Raw genomic sequence first — 14,525 nt, forward strand, 5'->3', positions numbered from 1 at the left:
CAAAGACTATAGCTGCAAATTGCCGATTGAGGATGTAAAGTCTCTGAGAGCAAATCGCAGCGATAACGCAATCTTGAAAGCAGAGGCGCGCCAGCTGTCCCCGTGAAGGTCCGGATCCCAGATTTCTCTTCTTCTGCTTTGAACTTTAGAAAACTTGGGATGAAAATAACGAAGGCCGAAGCAGGCAGTAGTGTCAGCTTCTCCTTCGGAGAGGTCAGCTGGCTTCTGTTTTTTAGACAGCAGCAGCTCTAAAGACCACAACCGGATGGCGACGCAGAAGTACAGCCAAAGGGCAGGGCGCGGTCAGAGGCGCCAGCCGGGTCCACTCTGTCGCGGGGACAACTTCTGGGAGCTGCCGGGGGTGAGACACGGTGTGAGCCGCTGGTGTGACGGTGTAAACCGGAGCTAGGCTGCGGCTCGAGTCGCCCCCGAGCCCAGGGGCACACAGGCCTGTGGACCACGACACAGCAACGACTTTCCACTCTGAAGACAAGAAACTCAGCCACTTCCGGCGCGCCAGCTCGGACCCGAGCAGTGCGCATGCGCAGACGCCTAGCCTCCCGGAGGGGGCGTGGCAGCTGGGAACCTTCTCCGCGCCTGCGCGCCGCTCGGCTGGGTCGGCAGGGGACGGGCACTGGGTCGGCGACGCGCAGCCCCGGGTGTCTTGATCGGGTCTCTCTTCACGCCTCACTGCGGCGTCGCGACGAGTCCCCGAGAGCTCGGCGGGGTGCGGGGAGGTAAGCGCCCCGGAGCCGCCGCCGGCCTCTCCTCAGCGTCCTGCGGGCGGAGGGGCGGGGTGGCCGCGGACTCGCCGGGCTCCGACAGCCGGGCCTTGCCTTCCTCGGAGACTAGCCGGCCGCCCTGGGCGCTGAGCAGCCGGGATACCCGACCCCACCGCAGGCCCGGCCCGGAGTGCACTGGCCCCCGCGAGTCCGCTGCCGCTTGTCGCCGCCTCCGTCGCAGGGATGCACCAGTGTCCTCTCCCGCTGCCTTTTCTTTAGTGCCTCTGAAGTCAGAGGTGGCCTGACTTTTAGCCGTTAGCCTGTTTGTACGACCGTGATTGCAAATGACTACAGTTTAGACCCACGTTCTTGCTTGGACAGGTCAGAAAGCCGGCCCGTGAATTTAACATTACGTTCATCTTTTTGTTCAGTGAATAATTTAGTGATGTCATGTCATTCGGTTCTGTCATTTACTTATCTGAGTTTGGCGTTTCTTGAGTTGGCAAAAGTTTAGTGGTTTGATTCAGTCGAGCTCTGATATTTCACGTAACTTCTCCCTCTCTCTCTCTCTCTCTCTCTCTCTCTCTCTCTCTCTCTCGGGTATTAAACTACATATTTAGTGGTAAGCTGTTTTAAAATTACAGCAAGGAATAAGGAATAATAGCGTTCTAGCTTGCAAAAGTAACCAGCCGCTCAACATTTTGACATTTTTCTTTGTCCTTTTTGCCCTCGTTGCATTTTGAACTTAAGGATCAGGTTGCTTGGCTTTCCCATGTTTTTAAAAGCATTACACATATACCGATCATCCTTTTACTGTACACATATAAGCAAAAGCATCTTTTGAAGTTGCTACCTCGCAGATAAAACTAAACTTCTTTTATCCCCAGTAATAATACTGTGTTACACATAGTACCCCTATGATTGAGAGCAATGACAATTGAAAAATGTTGAGGAAAAAATAATTGTTCATGCAGCATAGTTACCGTTTCGGAAATTAAAACTCAGAAAATTCTTTTTTTCATGTATTCACCTAAAAATAGTATTATAATGAAGCATGGTGGATCATGACCATAATCCCAGCAAGTAACTGTAGAGAGGCAGGAGGATCGAGCTACAGACTATCCTGTGTACACAGTAAATTACTGTCCCCCAAATAAAGCTAGATAAAAGTAAGAGCATTATTGTACTTGCTAAGTATCTCGATTAAAAATCAACTATCATTCCAAAACTAAGTTTAGGGGCCAGGTGGTATCGTTTTACCTGGAGGCAAGTTACTTTAATATCTGGCGTCATAGAAGACAGCTGAATTCTTGTATTTCTTAGTTTGTCCTGGTGCGCTGACTTGTTTAGATTAAGGTACAGGAAGAAGATCTGTCTTCGCCTAGTTACATGATTAGAAAAGAGACGATCTGGAAGCATGAGAAAACTGATTTAAGATTTCTTCTATTAAATAACCTATTATCTTGTGCTTCTCACTTGCAAACTTTGCGCATTCAAAGTTTCTTGTGTTCCGGGGCACAGGTGCTGGTGTTTTTCTGCAGGTTGAATGGCTAGATCCTGCCCCCCGCCCCTTTGTATTGTGATAGACATAGTAATTAATTTGGATGATTTTCATAATTTTCTGTTGTGTTCCCATGTCATTTATTTGAATTTATTTCACCTAATGATTGACAAAGTGTCTGTATATTTTTCAGTAGTTTTGAGTTATTTTCGTGAATTTAAAGAGAGAATTGGAATCCCCCCAGACCGTTTCTACATATTGTTGCGTCTATTGCCTGAGAGGCAATAACACTTTCTGTCAGTAGCAGTTGAGATTCTTTCTTAAACCTCACACCTCGCCAACATCGAGTGCTTTATTATAGTAAAGAAACTTTATTTCAACTTAGTAAGTAACCCATGGTGTTTTTAAATCTTAATTATTTAATGTACATTAAACTTTTTATGATCATATTATGTTTTTCCATATAATTTGTTTTACCCACTTGTGTCCAAGTGCCTTCTAACAGATGTTTTATAGTGTAAGGCTTCATTATATCACTTTTAAGGAAAATAAATTTTATCTTTTTCTACCTTGTTTACAAAAGTGTATGCCTTTTTCTTTTTAAAAACTATCTCTGAAAGACTCACATAAATACCTCTGCTAGATTTTGTTTGGTGTTTATTTCTCCATATTTCCCCTTTGTTACTATCTTAACAACTTATTTGTAGAGAATAGTTTTATATTGTACAGAGTTTTGTAATTTTCTTTCCTTCAACACTGCATATTGGATATTTTCTACAGAAGCGTGTGTAACCCAGGGCATAGTTTTATCCCAGTAGGTTTGGGGGATCATTAGTTGTCTAATAGACTCCTGTACTCTTATATTCTTTCCCTAGGTCACTTCCTTTAACAGCTATATTTGCCAATTTTCAAATCTCTGTCTCAGACTCTTCTCTGCATTCCAGGTCCTTACATTCAACAGCCTCTTGGACATCTCCCCCAGGATGTTCTCAAGGTACTTGACACGGAGTTCAAAGTGTCTCACTTCTTCCTGCTCGTCTTGAATAACCTGTGATAGTCAGTGTATCTCCATTGGTCTACCCAGTCACCCACAGTGGACGCCTCTTGTTAGTTCCAGCCTTCTCCTTTGCTTCAGTCTCCAAAAGTTCAGATCCTTTAACTGCTTTTGTTTCTTCTCATCCTCATGTCCTCACCGTATCTCACCTTATCAATTTTAGTGTTACTTTTTTCTTATTACTCTTCCCTGTTACTACCAATTTTTTAAAACCGTGAAGAGACTTTTAAAACCATTTTTAAAAGTGAGTATTATAAAAAATCTTTTGGAAATCTGAGAGTATATAAATGGCTAAGTTAATGAAACTATATCAAGTCTTGTTGGATGGGCAAAATGGTGGGTAAAGGTTCGTACAGCCACAGTCTGACAGCCTGAGGCGTTTGCTTCCAGGACACATGATGGAAGGACAAAATTATTCCACTTCTGAAAGTTTTCAGCTGACCTCCACACCCACACAGATAAATAAATGAAAGTAAACAAGCAGCTCATTCTCATGTACAGGAGATTTAAAAACAGTCTTGTCAGTGCTTCTTCACATAAACTTTAAAATATAGAGTATATTGTACATTTTGTTTGTTTCTTCTATTTATATTAGATTGCTAGACCAAAAGTACTTTCTATTTGGTTGAAATGAGTAAATCCACACCTTACTAGTACTTCGTGTTAAAAAGTATCAATGTAAATATTTGCATTGTCATACCTTTTACAAATTGTTGAATTGTGTCCTGTACTTTTTCCACTTCAAATAATATAATGCTTAGCAGTGTGTTACTATGTTGAGATGCTCTGTAAATAGATGTTCTTTAATGCAGTCTTTGGTTTGTTTGTTTGTTTTTTAAAAAACCCTCTGGATTTTACTAATGAGAAACTGTTTTTAGAACTTTTGGTGATAGTTTTTATTTGTTTGTTTGGTTTTGATTTTTGAGACAGGGTTTCTCTGAGTAGCCCTGGCTGTCCTGGACTCACTCTGTAGACCAGGCTGGCCTCAAACTCAGATTCCCTGCCTATGCCTCTCAAGTGCTAGGTGTGTGCCACCACCACCCAGTTGGTAGTAGTTTTTTGGTTTTCGTTTTTTTAATACATTCTGTATTCAGAGTTCCTTTACTCTTTTATTTAAATGATACTAAAGATGTATAATGAAAAGCCCAGTTACCCTTTCTTGCTCTTCTTACTCAGAATTCTACTTTCCAGAGAAACCATCTTAGTCTAGGCCCCCTCGGTGAATCATAGCCCATAGAAAATGGTTTCAGCAACTATTTCCCAATCCTTCCATGGATAATACAAATAATAATAATACTTTACATGCCCTCGAATGGAGTTAATTTGTTACTAGATGGATACTGTAGGGCAATTCTCTCACAAAACTGAGGCAGGCTGCTTGAGTGCCAATGACTTCAGATTTTTTTTTTAGCTGCCAGATGTTTAAGTAGCATATTTAGCTATCTAGTTATCTCCCTCCTCACTCCCACCCTATTCTAGTTTGGGAACCATTTTGTGTCATAGTTTATAGGAGTTAGATTTGCTGCTTCCACTCTTCTCTTTGAACACTGCAATGCCCATTCTTTCCCTGGTATTCTCTAGCTAGTTACTTGTTAACTTTGAGCTACTTTGTGTTTATATCATTATATAATTACTGCTTTCCTAGAGTTACAAGTGACCTTATTTTTTTTTGTATCTACCTCTCATCCTCTCATGCATCTTTATGAATGTATTTTATATACACTTTAATCCTTGTGTAACCCTGACTGTCCTGGAACTCACTCTGTTGATCAGTCTGGCTTTGAATTCCAAGCTCTACCTGCCTCTGCTTCCTGAGTGCTGGAACTAAAAGTGTGCGCCACCATGCATTATATTTTTAATGTATACTTTATATTCTTTGAGATTTTAACCCCTCAGACAAGATATGATATTCACGTATGAGTAGGTTCAAATGTATACAATAATGTCTTTACTTTGCAGTCTCTCTCATCAGATGTGTGGTGCCTAGCTTCTGTCTCTGGTCCTGCAATATAGCAGTTTTCCTGGGCTACTGTTTTATATCTCGTATGAATTCTATTTGTCTCTCTCTCATGGAATAGCTTGTTTTCTAGACTCAAGTTTTTATCTTTCTTGGAGTATCCATCATATTTGTAGACCACACGTGTAGGTATATCTAGTCGATTTTCCAACCATCACACTTGGGTGATAGTGTCAGTTGTTACTTCTAGAATTTTAGAGGCATGGCTCCAGTGTTCTTTGTTCTGGTGTTACTGTTGAGCAGTATAATGCTGGAATGATAACCAATTCTGTTACTTCTCTCTAGAAACCTTTATATTTACTCAACAACACACTGTATATGATGGGTACTGATAAAGACACTGAATATCGGGCTAGAGAGATGACTCATCAGTTAAGAGCGCTGGATACTCTTTAAGAGGACCTGGGCTCAATTCCCAGCACATGTGTGGCTCACAACTGCCTATAACTCATCTGATACTGCTTCAGTTATTCATGTGGTACACAGACATACTCATAGGCAAATCACCTATACATGTAAAATAACAAAAAAATGTGAAAAAAGACACTGAATATATGAGTGAACAAAGTACCAGGCCCTGTCCTTTGGGTGTTTAAACAATAAATGTAGTAACTTCTATAATACCCTACGAGGACATAAAGTGAGTAGTTGCTATAGGAAATGGAAGAGTCCCGTGCTTGTGTTCCTTTTGCTGTTAAACATTTCCAAAAGTCAGTACCTTTTCCTTTCCCTCCGTTCCAGGTAATGGCATCAACATTTCATTCTGGGATCCCTTACCTTAAAGGTCTTTTGGTTTTTGTCAGGTCTTACTCTATAGCCCTGGCCTAGAACTTACTGTGCAGCCTAGCCAGACCTTGAATATGCTGCAATCCTGCTGCTATAATTCAGTCCCTAGTGCTAGGATTATAGGCGTGAGCCACAGTTCTTGGCTAGTAAATGTTGTCATTGTGTACATTGCGGTGTGTTCTTTGTGGTGTAAAGTTCTATGGGTATGTCCAGCGCCTTTTCTCTGGGTTAGCCATTGCATTTCACACAATAGCTTCATTCCCATGAAACATCTACTGGATCCAGCCCTCTCTAGCCCTCCTGACCATTGGCAATCACTGGCATGTTCATTATCTCTATATATAGTCTTACTTTCCCAGAATGATATGTGATGGGATCATAGAGTAAGTATAGATTCTTCTATTTAGCAGTATGCGTTTAGAGATAATTCCTATGCTTTTGTGGCTTGGTTAGCACATTTCATTAATATTATTCGTGTGACAATCAAAGACACATGGTCGTGGTTGCTTCCACCTTTTTTGGTAGTTGTGAATGAATGAAGTCACTCAATGCATTCTCTTCCAAATGGTGATGTATACCTGTAGCAGAAGCACTGGAGAAGTGGCGGCAAGAGGGTCAGGAGTTCAAGGTCATCTTTGGGGTTATATATATATAACCTTGATATATATCTATATCTATCTATCTATCTATCTATCTATCTATCTATCTATCTATCTATCTAATCTATTGAGAATGTTAAAGGCATGCTGGGCTAGATAAGACCCTGTCAAAAATCTAAAAAAATATAAACAATTTTTAGAAAGAGCAAAGCACTGTGAGTACACCACAATGCACACATGAGTGCAGGTAAGCTGGTCTATACCTATAGACCCAGCACTCTTTAGTTTTCATTTTTCTTCTCGTTTAGGGTAAGCTGATTTTCCAATATAGTTTCCCAAATTGGAAGTTTAAACTGTTGATTTCAAGTTTTGCTTTCTTTTTAATAAATTCAGTTAATCCTGTTACTGTGTCTGATGAAAGAGCTGTTTTTACTGGGTCCCTCCAGCCCCTAAGATTTCTGCCGTTGACTTATGATCAGCTGTTGTTCCCCTTATGTTCCTTCCTTATGGTTTTCTGTTCCTGTTTCACAGTTGCGTGGATGCTTCTTTCTCTCAGAATATGCTTTGCTGTTTTCTTAGTTCCTGCATTGTTTCTTCCCCCTACCCCCTTTCATTGGCTTAATATCTGTGTTTTAGTGTACATTTCTGTGTATGTTGGAAACAAGAGCTAACAGGCTTTATTGAATCGGGATGTGTCATATGTTTGGTTTTGTTTGTTTGTTTTTTGAGACAAGGTTTCTCTGTAGCTTTGGTGCCTGTCCTGGAACTAGCTCTTGTAGACCAGGCTGGCCTCGAACTCACAGAGATCTGCCTGCCTCTCCCTCCCGAGTGCTTCTGAAGTGTACCTTTGTTTAAGCTTGTTGTGAGGATACTTATAACTCTGAAATGAGCTTTTCTGTTTGGAGTTTTGTTGTTTCCCTGTAATGTACTTAAAAGTGTAAATTTCTGTTTTATTGTGGTATGAAGTATCATTTTTTGTTTGTTCGATTTTTCATGAACTCTGAAAAAAATTCCTGGCATTTGCCTTCAAAGGAAATGTTCCCATACTGCTTTCCCCTGTGGAACTCTATTCTCATTCTGTTGTTGGATTTCTGAGCTTCTGTTTTATATTCATCTGCTCCTCATTTCTCTGTGCTTTGTTTAGGTGAAATCTCTCATTGTGCTCGGCACTTCTGAGTCATCTGAGCCTTAGTTTATGTCTTTCAGTCATAACCAGTTCTCAAAAAAACCTTATCTCACTCCTGTTCATTCTCTATTCCAGGCAAGATTTGAATGTTTCTAATTATCCTATACCTTTACATGTATTCTTACAAAATTTGCAAAGCTTTACTTTGCTCTACAAAATGATAGTTGGCAACACTTTGGAAGTTTTTTTAAAAAACAAACTAGTCATACACGATAGACAGCTTGAAGAACATAGTCTTCTACTTTCTGGGTTGATTTACATAGTTGTTTTTTTTAAAATGTCATTTAGCTGTCTTTAGATGATTGGATTTCCTGCAGACAGTTAGTGTTCAGGTTTGATTAGGTTCAGGCCCATGTTCTGTGTGCTGGTGTTCTTCCACGTGACTGATGGTAAAACTGATGATTGGATTGCAATTGCTGACCCAGTCCTAGCATCATGAGTTCCCATCAGACTTTTCCTCTAAAGTTTTAACATTCGTTGGTAACAATTGCTTAGTCCACTTATTGCATTAGGAGCTATAAAAAGATTTTCTTAAAAGTTTAAATCCTTCTGCATATTTTTACTGGAATTCTTACATAAAGAGCATTCTCTTGGTAACTACTGTATTACCTGGAAGTGTATTCTGTAAATAAGTTAAGGATTAATTCTCTGCTAATTTTCCTTAATTTATTAATTTTCAGATTACTATTACCCTAGCAGCCTTCCCGTAGGTGGGGTTCTTTGGTTTTGAGCTTAACGTAATGTTGTGATTGCTTGGTTTTTAAGTTTTATTTGATTTGTTTTCAGTTCTGTGTGTTCTTCATTGTTTTGATGTTCACGTATCCCATTTCAGTGAGAAAGAACCCCTTAGCTTGGGTTCTTTCCTTCTGATGTTGGTCACTGGTAGAGTCTTGTCATATCTTCAGCTCATTTGGTTTCTGCGTTAGCTACTCACAGATCTTTTCATAAAGCTCATTTTAGTTTTCTGTGCTGTTTTGTTTGTATATAGTATATATTACTTGTCTTTTAACATTTAAGTATTTGTAACATTTCATTGTTAATTATTCTTCGACTTGTGAATTATTTAGATAAGTGTTTTAAAATTCATAATACTGGATTGGAGAGAAGTCCAGTAAGTGAGAAAGACTGCATGTCATGCAGGGTTAGGACATGAGTTTGAAGTTATTGAAGCCATAGTAAAGCCAGACATGGCTGTGTATACCTGTGACCCCAACATTGTGGGACAGGTAGCTCCTCAGAGCTTGCTGGCCAGCCCACTTGGCCTAAATGATGGGCTTCCAGTCAGCGAGAGACCCTATCTTAAGGCAGTGACTAGAGCGTGACGGAGGAAGATGTGCACTGTCCCCCGGTCTCCACTTGCACACTTATGTGCGTGCAGGACACTCTCATGCAGTAGCTTGTGCTCCGAGGTTGTGTTTAGAAGTTGGCTTTCTTGTCGCTTTCATGAAGAGAGCATTTCCTACCTGTGTTATGGAAAAGAAGTAATTTAATTTCATTTAATTTTAGTAAATTAATTATTTTAAAATTAAAGTTACTTAATTTTACTTTTTTTTAATTAATTAATTAATTAGGTTTTTCAAGGCAGGATTTCTCTGTATAACACTCCTGGCTGTCCTGGAACACACTTTGTAGACCAGGCTGGCTTCAGACAGAGCTCTGCCTGCCTCCACCTTCTGAGTGCTAGGATTAAAGGTGTGAGCCACACCTTTATTTTTTTGTTTCTACTTGGATAGTTGTATTGGCACAGAATAGATAGCATAATATTTGCCTGGTAGAAAATTAAATATAATATTGTACTTTTATTTTCTAGACATACAAGAATTAAATTCTGAGTAAGCCTACAGGTAGAATGGACAGTTACTTCAAAGCAGCTGTCAGTGACCTGGACAAACTTCTTGATGATTTTGAGCAGAACCCAGGTTTGTTGGTTTTTCTACTTTGCCACTAGAATCTAAAATGTCCTTTTAACAAAATTTTATTTCAGTCTTGGTTACATTGTTGTATTCTTTAAAAAGTTTGTCTATTTCATTATAACGTATTAGTTTATTAGCCAGAAATAAAAGTTATTGTGTAGATACAAACTTAGAAGAAAATCTCTATAAGGAAGATCAAAGCAATTTGGTAGAACTCTTTAAGTTATGATGTCATTACTGTAAGAGATATTTCCTCAGAATGAACTTAGGAAACGGGAGAGCTATACTAGCCAGATTTCTGTTGCTTTAATAAATACCATGACCAAAAGTGACTTGAGGGGGAAAGGGTTTGCTTCACCTTACAGTATATAGTCAGTCCACCATTAAGGGAAGTCAGGGTAGGAACTCAAGGCAGGAACTGAAGCAGAGCCCATGGAGGAGGGCCACCTAATGACCCAGAACCACCTGGCCAGGAGTCTCCCCACCACAATGGGCTGAACCCTCTCACATCTACCCATTAATCAAGGTAATGCTTCACAGACTGGCCTACAGGCCTATGGTGGAGGCATTTTCTTAATTGAGGTTCCTCTTCCCAGTTGACTCTGGCTGGTGCCAAGTTCACAAAAAGCCAGTCAGGACAATGACAGAACAAAAGTAGCTAAAGATAAAATAGCTCATCAGCCTTTTCAGTTTGGTTTATACTGTAGCTAAGTTATTGACAGCATTTCTGTCCATTTTTTTTTCTGAGACAGGATTTTTCTGTGTAGCTTTAGAGCCTGTCCTGGAACTCACTCTGTAGACCAGGCTGGCCTCAAACTCACAGAGATCCGCCTGCCTCTGCCTCTCAAATGCTGGAATTAAAGGCGTGCGCCACCACTGCCCAGTAAATTTCTGTCGTCTTAAGACTGTATTAAGTAAAAACTAGAATAGTTAAGGGCAAATAAAAAGTTGATTGAAAGTTCTAGAAAGCATATTTTTGTAATCTTTACTTGATTTGGGTCTTCTGAATAACTTTGTGTTTCTGTTTTTCACTAGATAAACAAGATTATCTCCAAGATGCACAGAATGTATATGTTTCTAAGCACTGTTCAGTTTCTTCAGAGTTGGCTTCTCCACAGTTAGCTTTCCTCTTGCCAAAGGACCAAAGATGTGTTGGTAGTTGTATCTCACCAGAAACGTGCTGTGAAGCAAATGAGACTTTCCTCGACGAGAAAGCACGCGAGGGGTTAACCTCTAGACAGAATGAAAAAAATGTCACGGGACTCGACCTTCTTTCTTCTGTAGATGCTAGTGCTTCAGATGAAATCCAGCCTTCATGCATGGGAAGATGTAGTAAGCCTGTCTGTGACCTGATAAGTGACATGGGTAACTTAGTACATGCCACCAGTAGTGAAGAAGACATTAAAAAGTTATTGTCAGATGATTCTAAGTCCAGTGTAGATGCTTTAATCGCATTGGATTCGTCTTCAGTTTCAGATAGCCTCACTGTTTCTTCAGTCGACCATGATAGTGATGCTGTTGGAGAAAAACAGAATGACTCCAGCCCACAAAGCAGAGATTTTAGTAGGATTAAAGAATTGGATGTGAAAGTAGACACAGCACTTTCTGATTCTTGTAAATATAGTAGAACAGAAAATTTAAAGGATGAAAAGATCTCTAATGAGTTAGAAACAATTGATTTTGACATGTCATTTGCTTTGACTGAACAAAATTCTGAAACATCTAATGCCAAAGATAACCCACAGTATAAGAGGCTACCTTGTGAGTCTTTAAAAGGTGATGGCTCTTTAGCAGAAGAGGGAGTAGGTGTGGCAGTCGTAAATACAGAGTGTTCAGAAGAAGGAGGTAAGACAATTGCTTTGCCTTGTAATCTTCCAAAAAATGAAGGAATATGTCAAAGTGACACAGATTCAAAAGATGAAAATTTCAAGTTACCTGGCCCTTCCTTTCTGGAAAATAAGGCTGCTGTATTCATGAAACAGTCTGTAAAAGAAGACTCAAGAAATGTAGACCTTAAAGATAATAGTGATATAGTCCAGGTTTCCTCTCCATCTTCACATGTTTCAGAGGAAGGTGTGCCCTCTTCCCCGTCCTGTCTCTCATCATCTGGGTTGTTGTGTGAACCGTTAATTGACGATGATGTGCATGGTGATTGTTTACCTCCTGAAGAGTCTGAAGATCGGAAAGATGAGGTAATGACTGTACCTGAAGAAATACAGAAGAGTGCTGTTTTAGACGGGGAGACAGATCTTTTGAAAAAGGAAAAGTGTAAGAGCATATTTCTTCAGCCAGTAACTGAAAAGAAAGTGGATGGAAAGTTTGAACCTGAGCAGATGGTAATCAGTGGTGAATCTTTGGAATACCCTGAGGATTCCAGCTCTTCCTCAGCTGCAGAGTCTCAAATGGCACTCTATGCTTCAAATGCTCCAGAGTCTCCTGACAGATGTGAAGGTCTCACCTTTGCCAGCAGTGACATGGATGGGCAGGAGTTAGATTACTTTAATATTGATGGGAGCATGAGAAGTGGCACACTAATTAGTGATGCTGAACTGGATGCTTTCCTGAATGAACAGTGTCTTCAGAACCCTAACACAATGTCTTTTGAAGAAAGCGTAAGTGATTCCCAGTCTCAGCTGAATCAGATAGATGTGAAAGGACTAAAGGATGAAAATGCGGGCAATACGGATTTCAGTGCTGAAGCAGGAGCTGCTGGTGAAAATGGAGGTGTTGTGATTTGTGAAACAATTGATAAAGAAAACACCCAAGTAAATGGTGGTCTTTCTGTAGGAGAAAGCACAGTTCCAACTGAAAGAAGGATATCTACCAGTAAGTCTGACGTAGTGAATGAATTGCCAGTGCCCAGTATTAACACCCAAGCTGTTGGAGGGGCCAGACCTAAGCAGCTGCTTAGCCTTCCTCCAGGACCAAGGAGTTCAAAGGAACTGAATAAGCCAGATGTTCCAGATGTTCCAGAAGGTGAGGCAAGCATAGCAAATGCTGTTGCTGCATCTGTTTGCTCTGCCGACCATATACCTGATTCTCAGGCTAGCTTCAATTCCAATTACATTGACATAGAAAGTAATTTTGAAGGTGGATCCAGCTTTGTAACTGCAAACAAGGATTCTCTGCCTGAAAACATTTGCAAAGAAGGCTTGATTTTGGGCCAGAAACAACCTACTTGGGTTCCTGATTCAGAAGCTCCAAACTGTATGAATTGCCAAGTCAAATTCACTTTCACAAAACGGCGACACCACTGCCGAGCATGTGGGAAAGTAAGTTATAAAAATGTTGGCTTTTTATTATTCTGACATGGTCCTGTGGATTAAAACTAGGTCCTCTCACATAAGGCAAATTCTGAGTTACTTCTCTGCCCTGTTAAGTCAGTGATTCATAGTCAACCATCATAGTGCTGTAATCCTTTAATACAGTTCCTTATGCTGTGGTGACCCCCAGTCACTAAATTATTTTATTGCTACTTCATAGCTGTAATTTTGTACTGTTATGACTGTACAGTTGAGAACTGCTGCTCCAAGTGTCTATGCGCTCTAATATTCATAAATCAGGTGCTCTAAGCTTAGTAGATCCTCCTTTTCCTCAAATACTTAATTTTAAGACCATTATGTAGCCAGTTTCCTGATCACTGCCTAGGAGAACACCGGAAAGCCAGTTGGCTTGTATAGAATGCCATACCTGACCTTGTTTGTGTTCTTATTGATGATAAAGGTGCTGTCTGCACACTCCAAGGAAGCTGTCTTTAAATGCTAGTGTGCTTTTTATTTAGTACTTTGCAGTAATGTGTTGGGTTCAGATCAAACTACTATATCTTTTTTTAAATTTATTTAATTTTTATTTTAAATTTCCACCTCCTCCCCTCCTCCCACCTCACTCCTCTCCTCCCCTCTCCCTCCCCCTCCCTCTCCAGTCCATGCAAACTACTATATCTTAGCAAAATAATGTCCTAGTTATAAAAATCAGGTCTGGGTGGCTGGAGAGATGGCTCAGAGGAATAGAGCACTGGCTGCTCTTCCAGAGGTCCTGAGTTCAATTCCCAGCAACCACATGGTGCCTCACAACGATCTGTAATGAGATCTGGTGTCCTCTTCTGTACTGCAGGATACATGAAGGAAGAAACCTATATACATAATAAATAAAAATCTTTAAGAAGAGATCAGGTCTGTGTACATTGTAGGCAGGCTCATTATCACTAGGATATATATTTAACTGCTACAGGAAGCTTTTTAAATCATAGACATATTTATTAAAGTTTTTATTGCCTTTTAGTTAACATAATGGATTTAAAAATATCAGAAATTTGATTATAAATTATAAAATATTTCTTGTATTAAAGTTCTTTAGAAAAATAATTATATGTATATATATTTATGGATAAATATGTATGTATATATATATGTGTAATTATAAAGGGATTTATTAGATTTGATGATAGGAGGCTCATTAGTCCAACAATGGCTATCTGTTGGATAGAGGCAGATGGTACAGTCACTGCCTCGTTCAGGGCACCAGAAGCCCCTGAGAAAAAGCGGTGTGAAGGCCTGGGGTCTCTGGAGAGCCATCAGTGTGGCTGAAGAAGTTGGAGTCTGCTGTCCACGAATGATGGCAGCAGCGTAGACTCAGAAGGAATGCAGCTTCTCCTCCCTGCTGCCTTGCCCTTCCACACTTACACTTGCCAGGCCTCAAGTCCATCGGGCAGTGCTGCTTGTTTGTCCCTCTGAGTTATCATTCTACT

At 40.2% G+C, this 14,525-nt stretch overlaps 1 protein-coding gene across 3 annotated transcripts in view; it reads left to right on the top strand.

Annotated features, from left to right (window-relative positions):
• Positions 1 to 609: 609 nt before the first annotated feature.
• The window catches only part of Zfyve16 (zinc finger FYVE-type containing 16), a 54,215-nt gene continuing 40,299 nt past the window's right edge, over positions 610 to 14,525 (top strand). Inside the window, exons 1-4 of one of the 3 annotated variants that reach the window (XM_041663442.1) lie at positions 620 to 737; positions 3,168 to 3,217; positions 9,676 to 9,784; positions 10,814 to 13,050. In XM_041663442.1, the coding sequence (XP_041519376.1) occupies positions 9,715 to 9,784; positions 10,814 to 13,050 (2,307 nt within the window). In that variant the 5' untranslated portion in view covers positions 620 to 737; positions 3,168 to 3,217; positions 9,676 to 9,714. Of the gene's footprint in view, positions 738 to 757; positions 1,104 to 3,167; positions 3,218 to 9,675; positions 9,785 to 10,813; positions 13,051 to 14,525 lie in introns of those variants that run through there. The other 2 variants (XM_041663441.1, XM_041663444.1) reach the window with 2 other exon arrangements.

This window comes from Microtus oregoni, unplaced genomic scaffold (genome assembly GCF_018167655.1).
Source record: "Microtus oregoni isolate MIOR12 unplaced genomic scaffold, Mior012 000014F_ref0000157, whole genome shotgun sequence".
NCBI lineage: Eukaryota > Metazoa > Chordata > Mammalia > Rodentia > Cricetidae > Microtus > Microtus oregoni.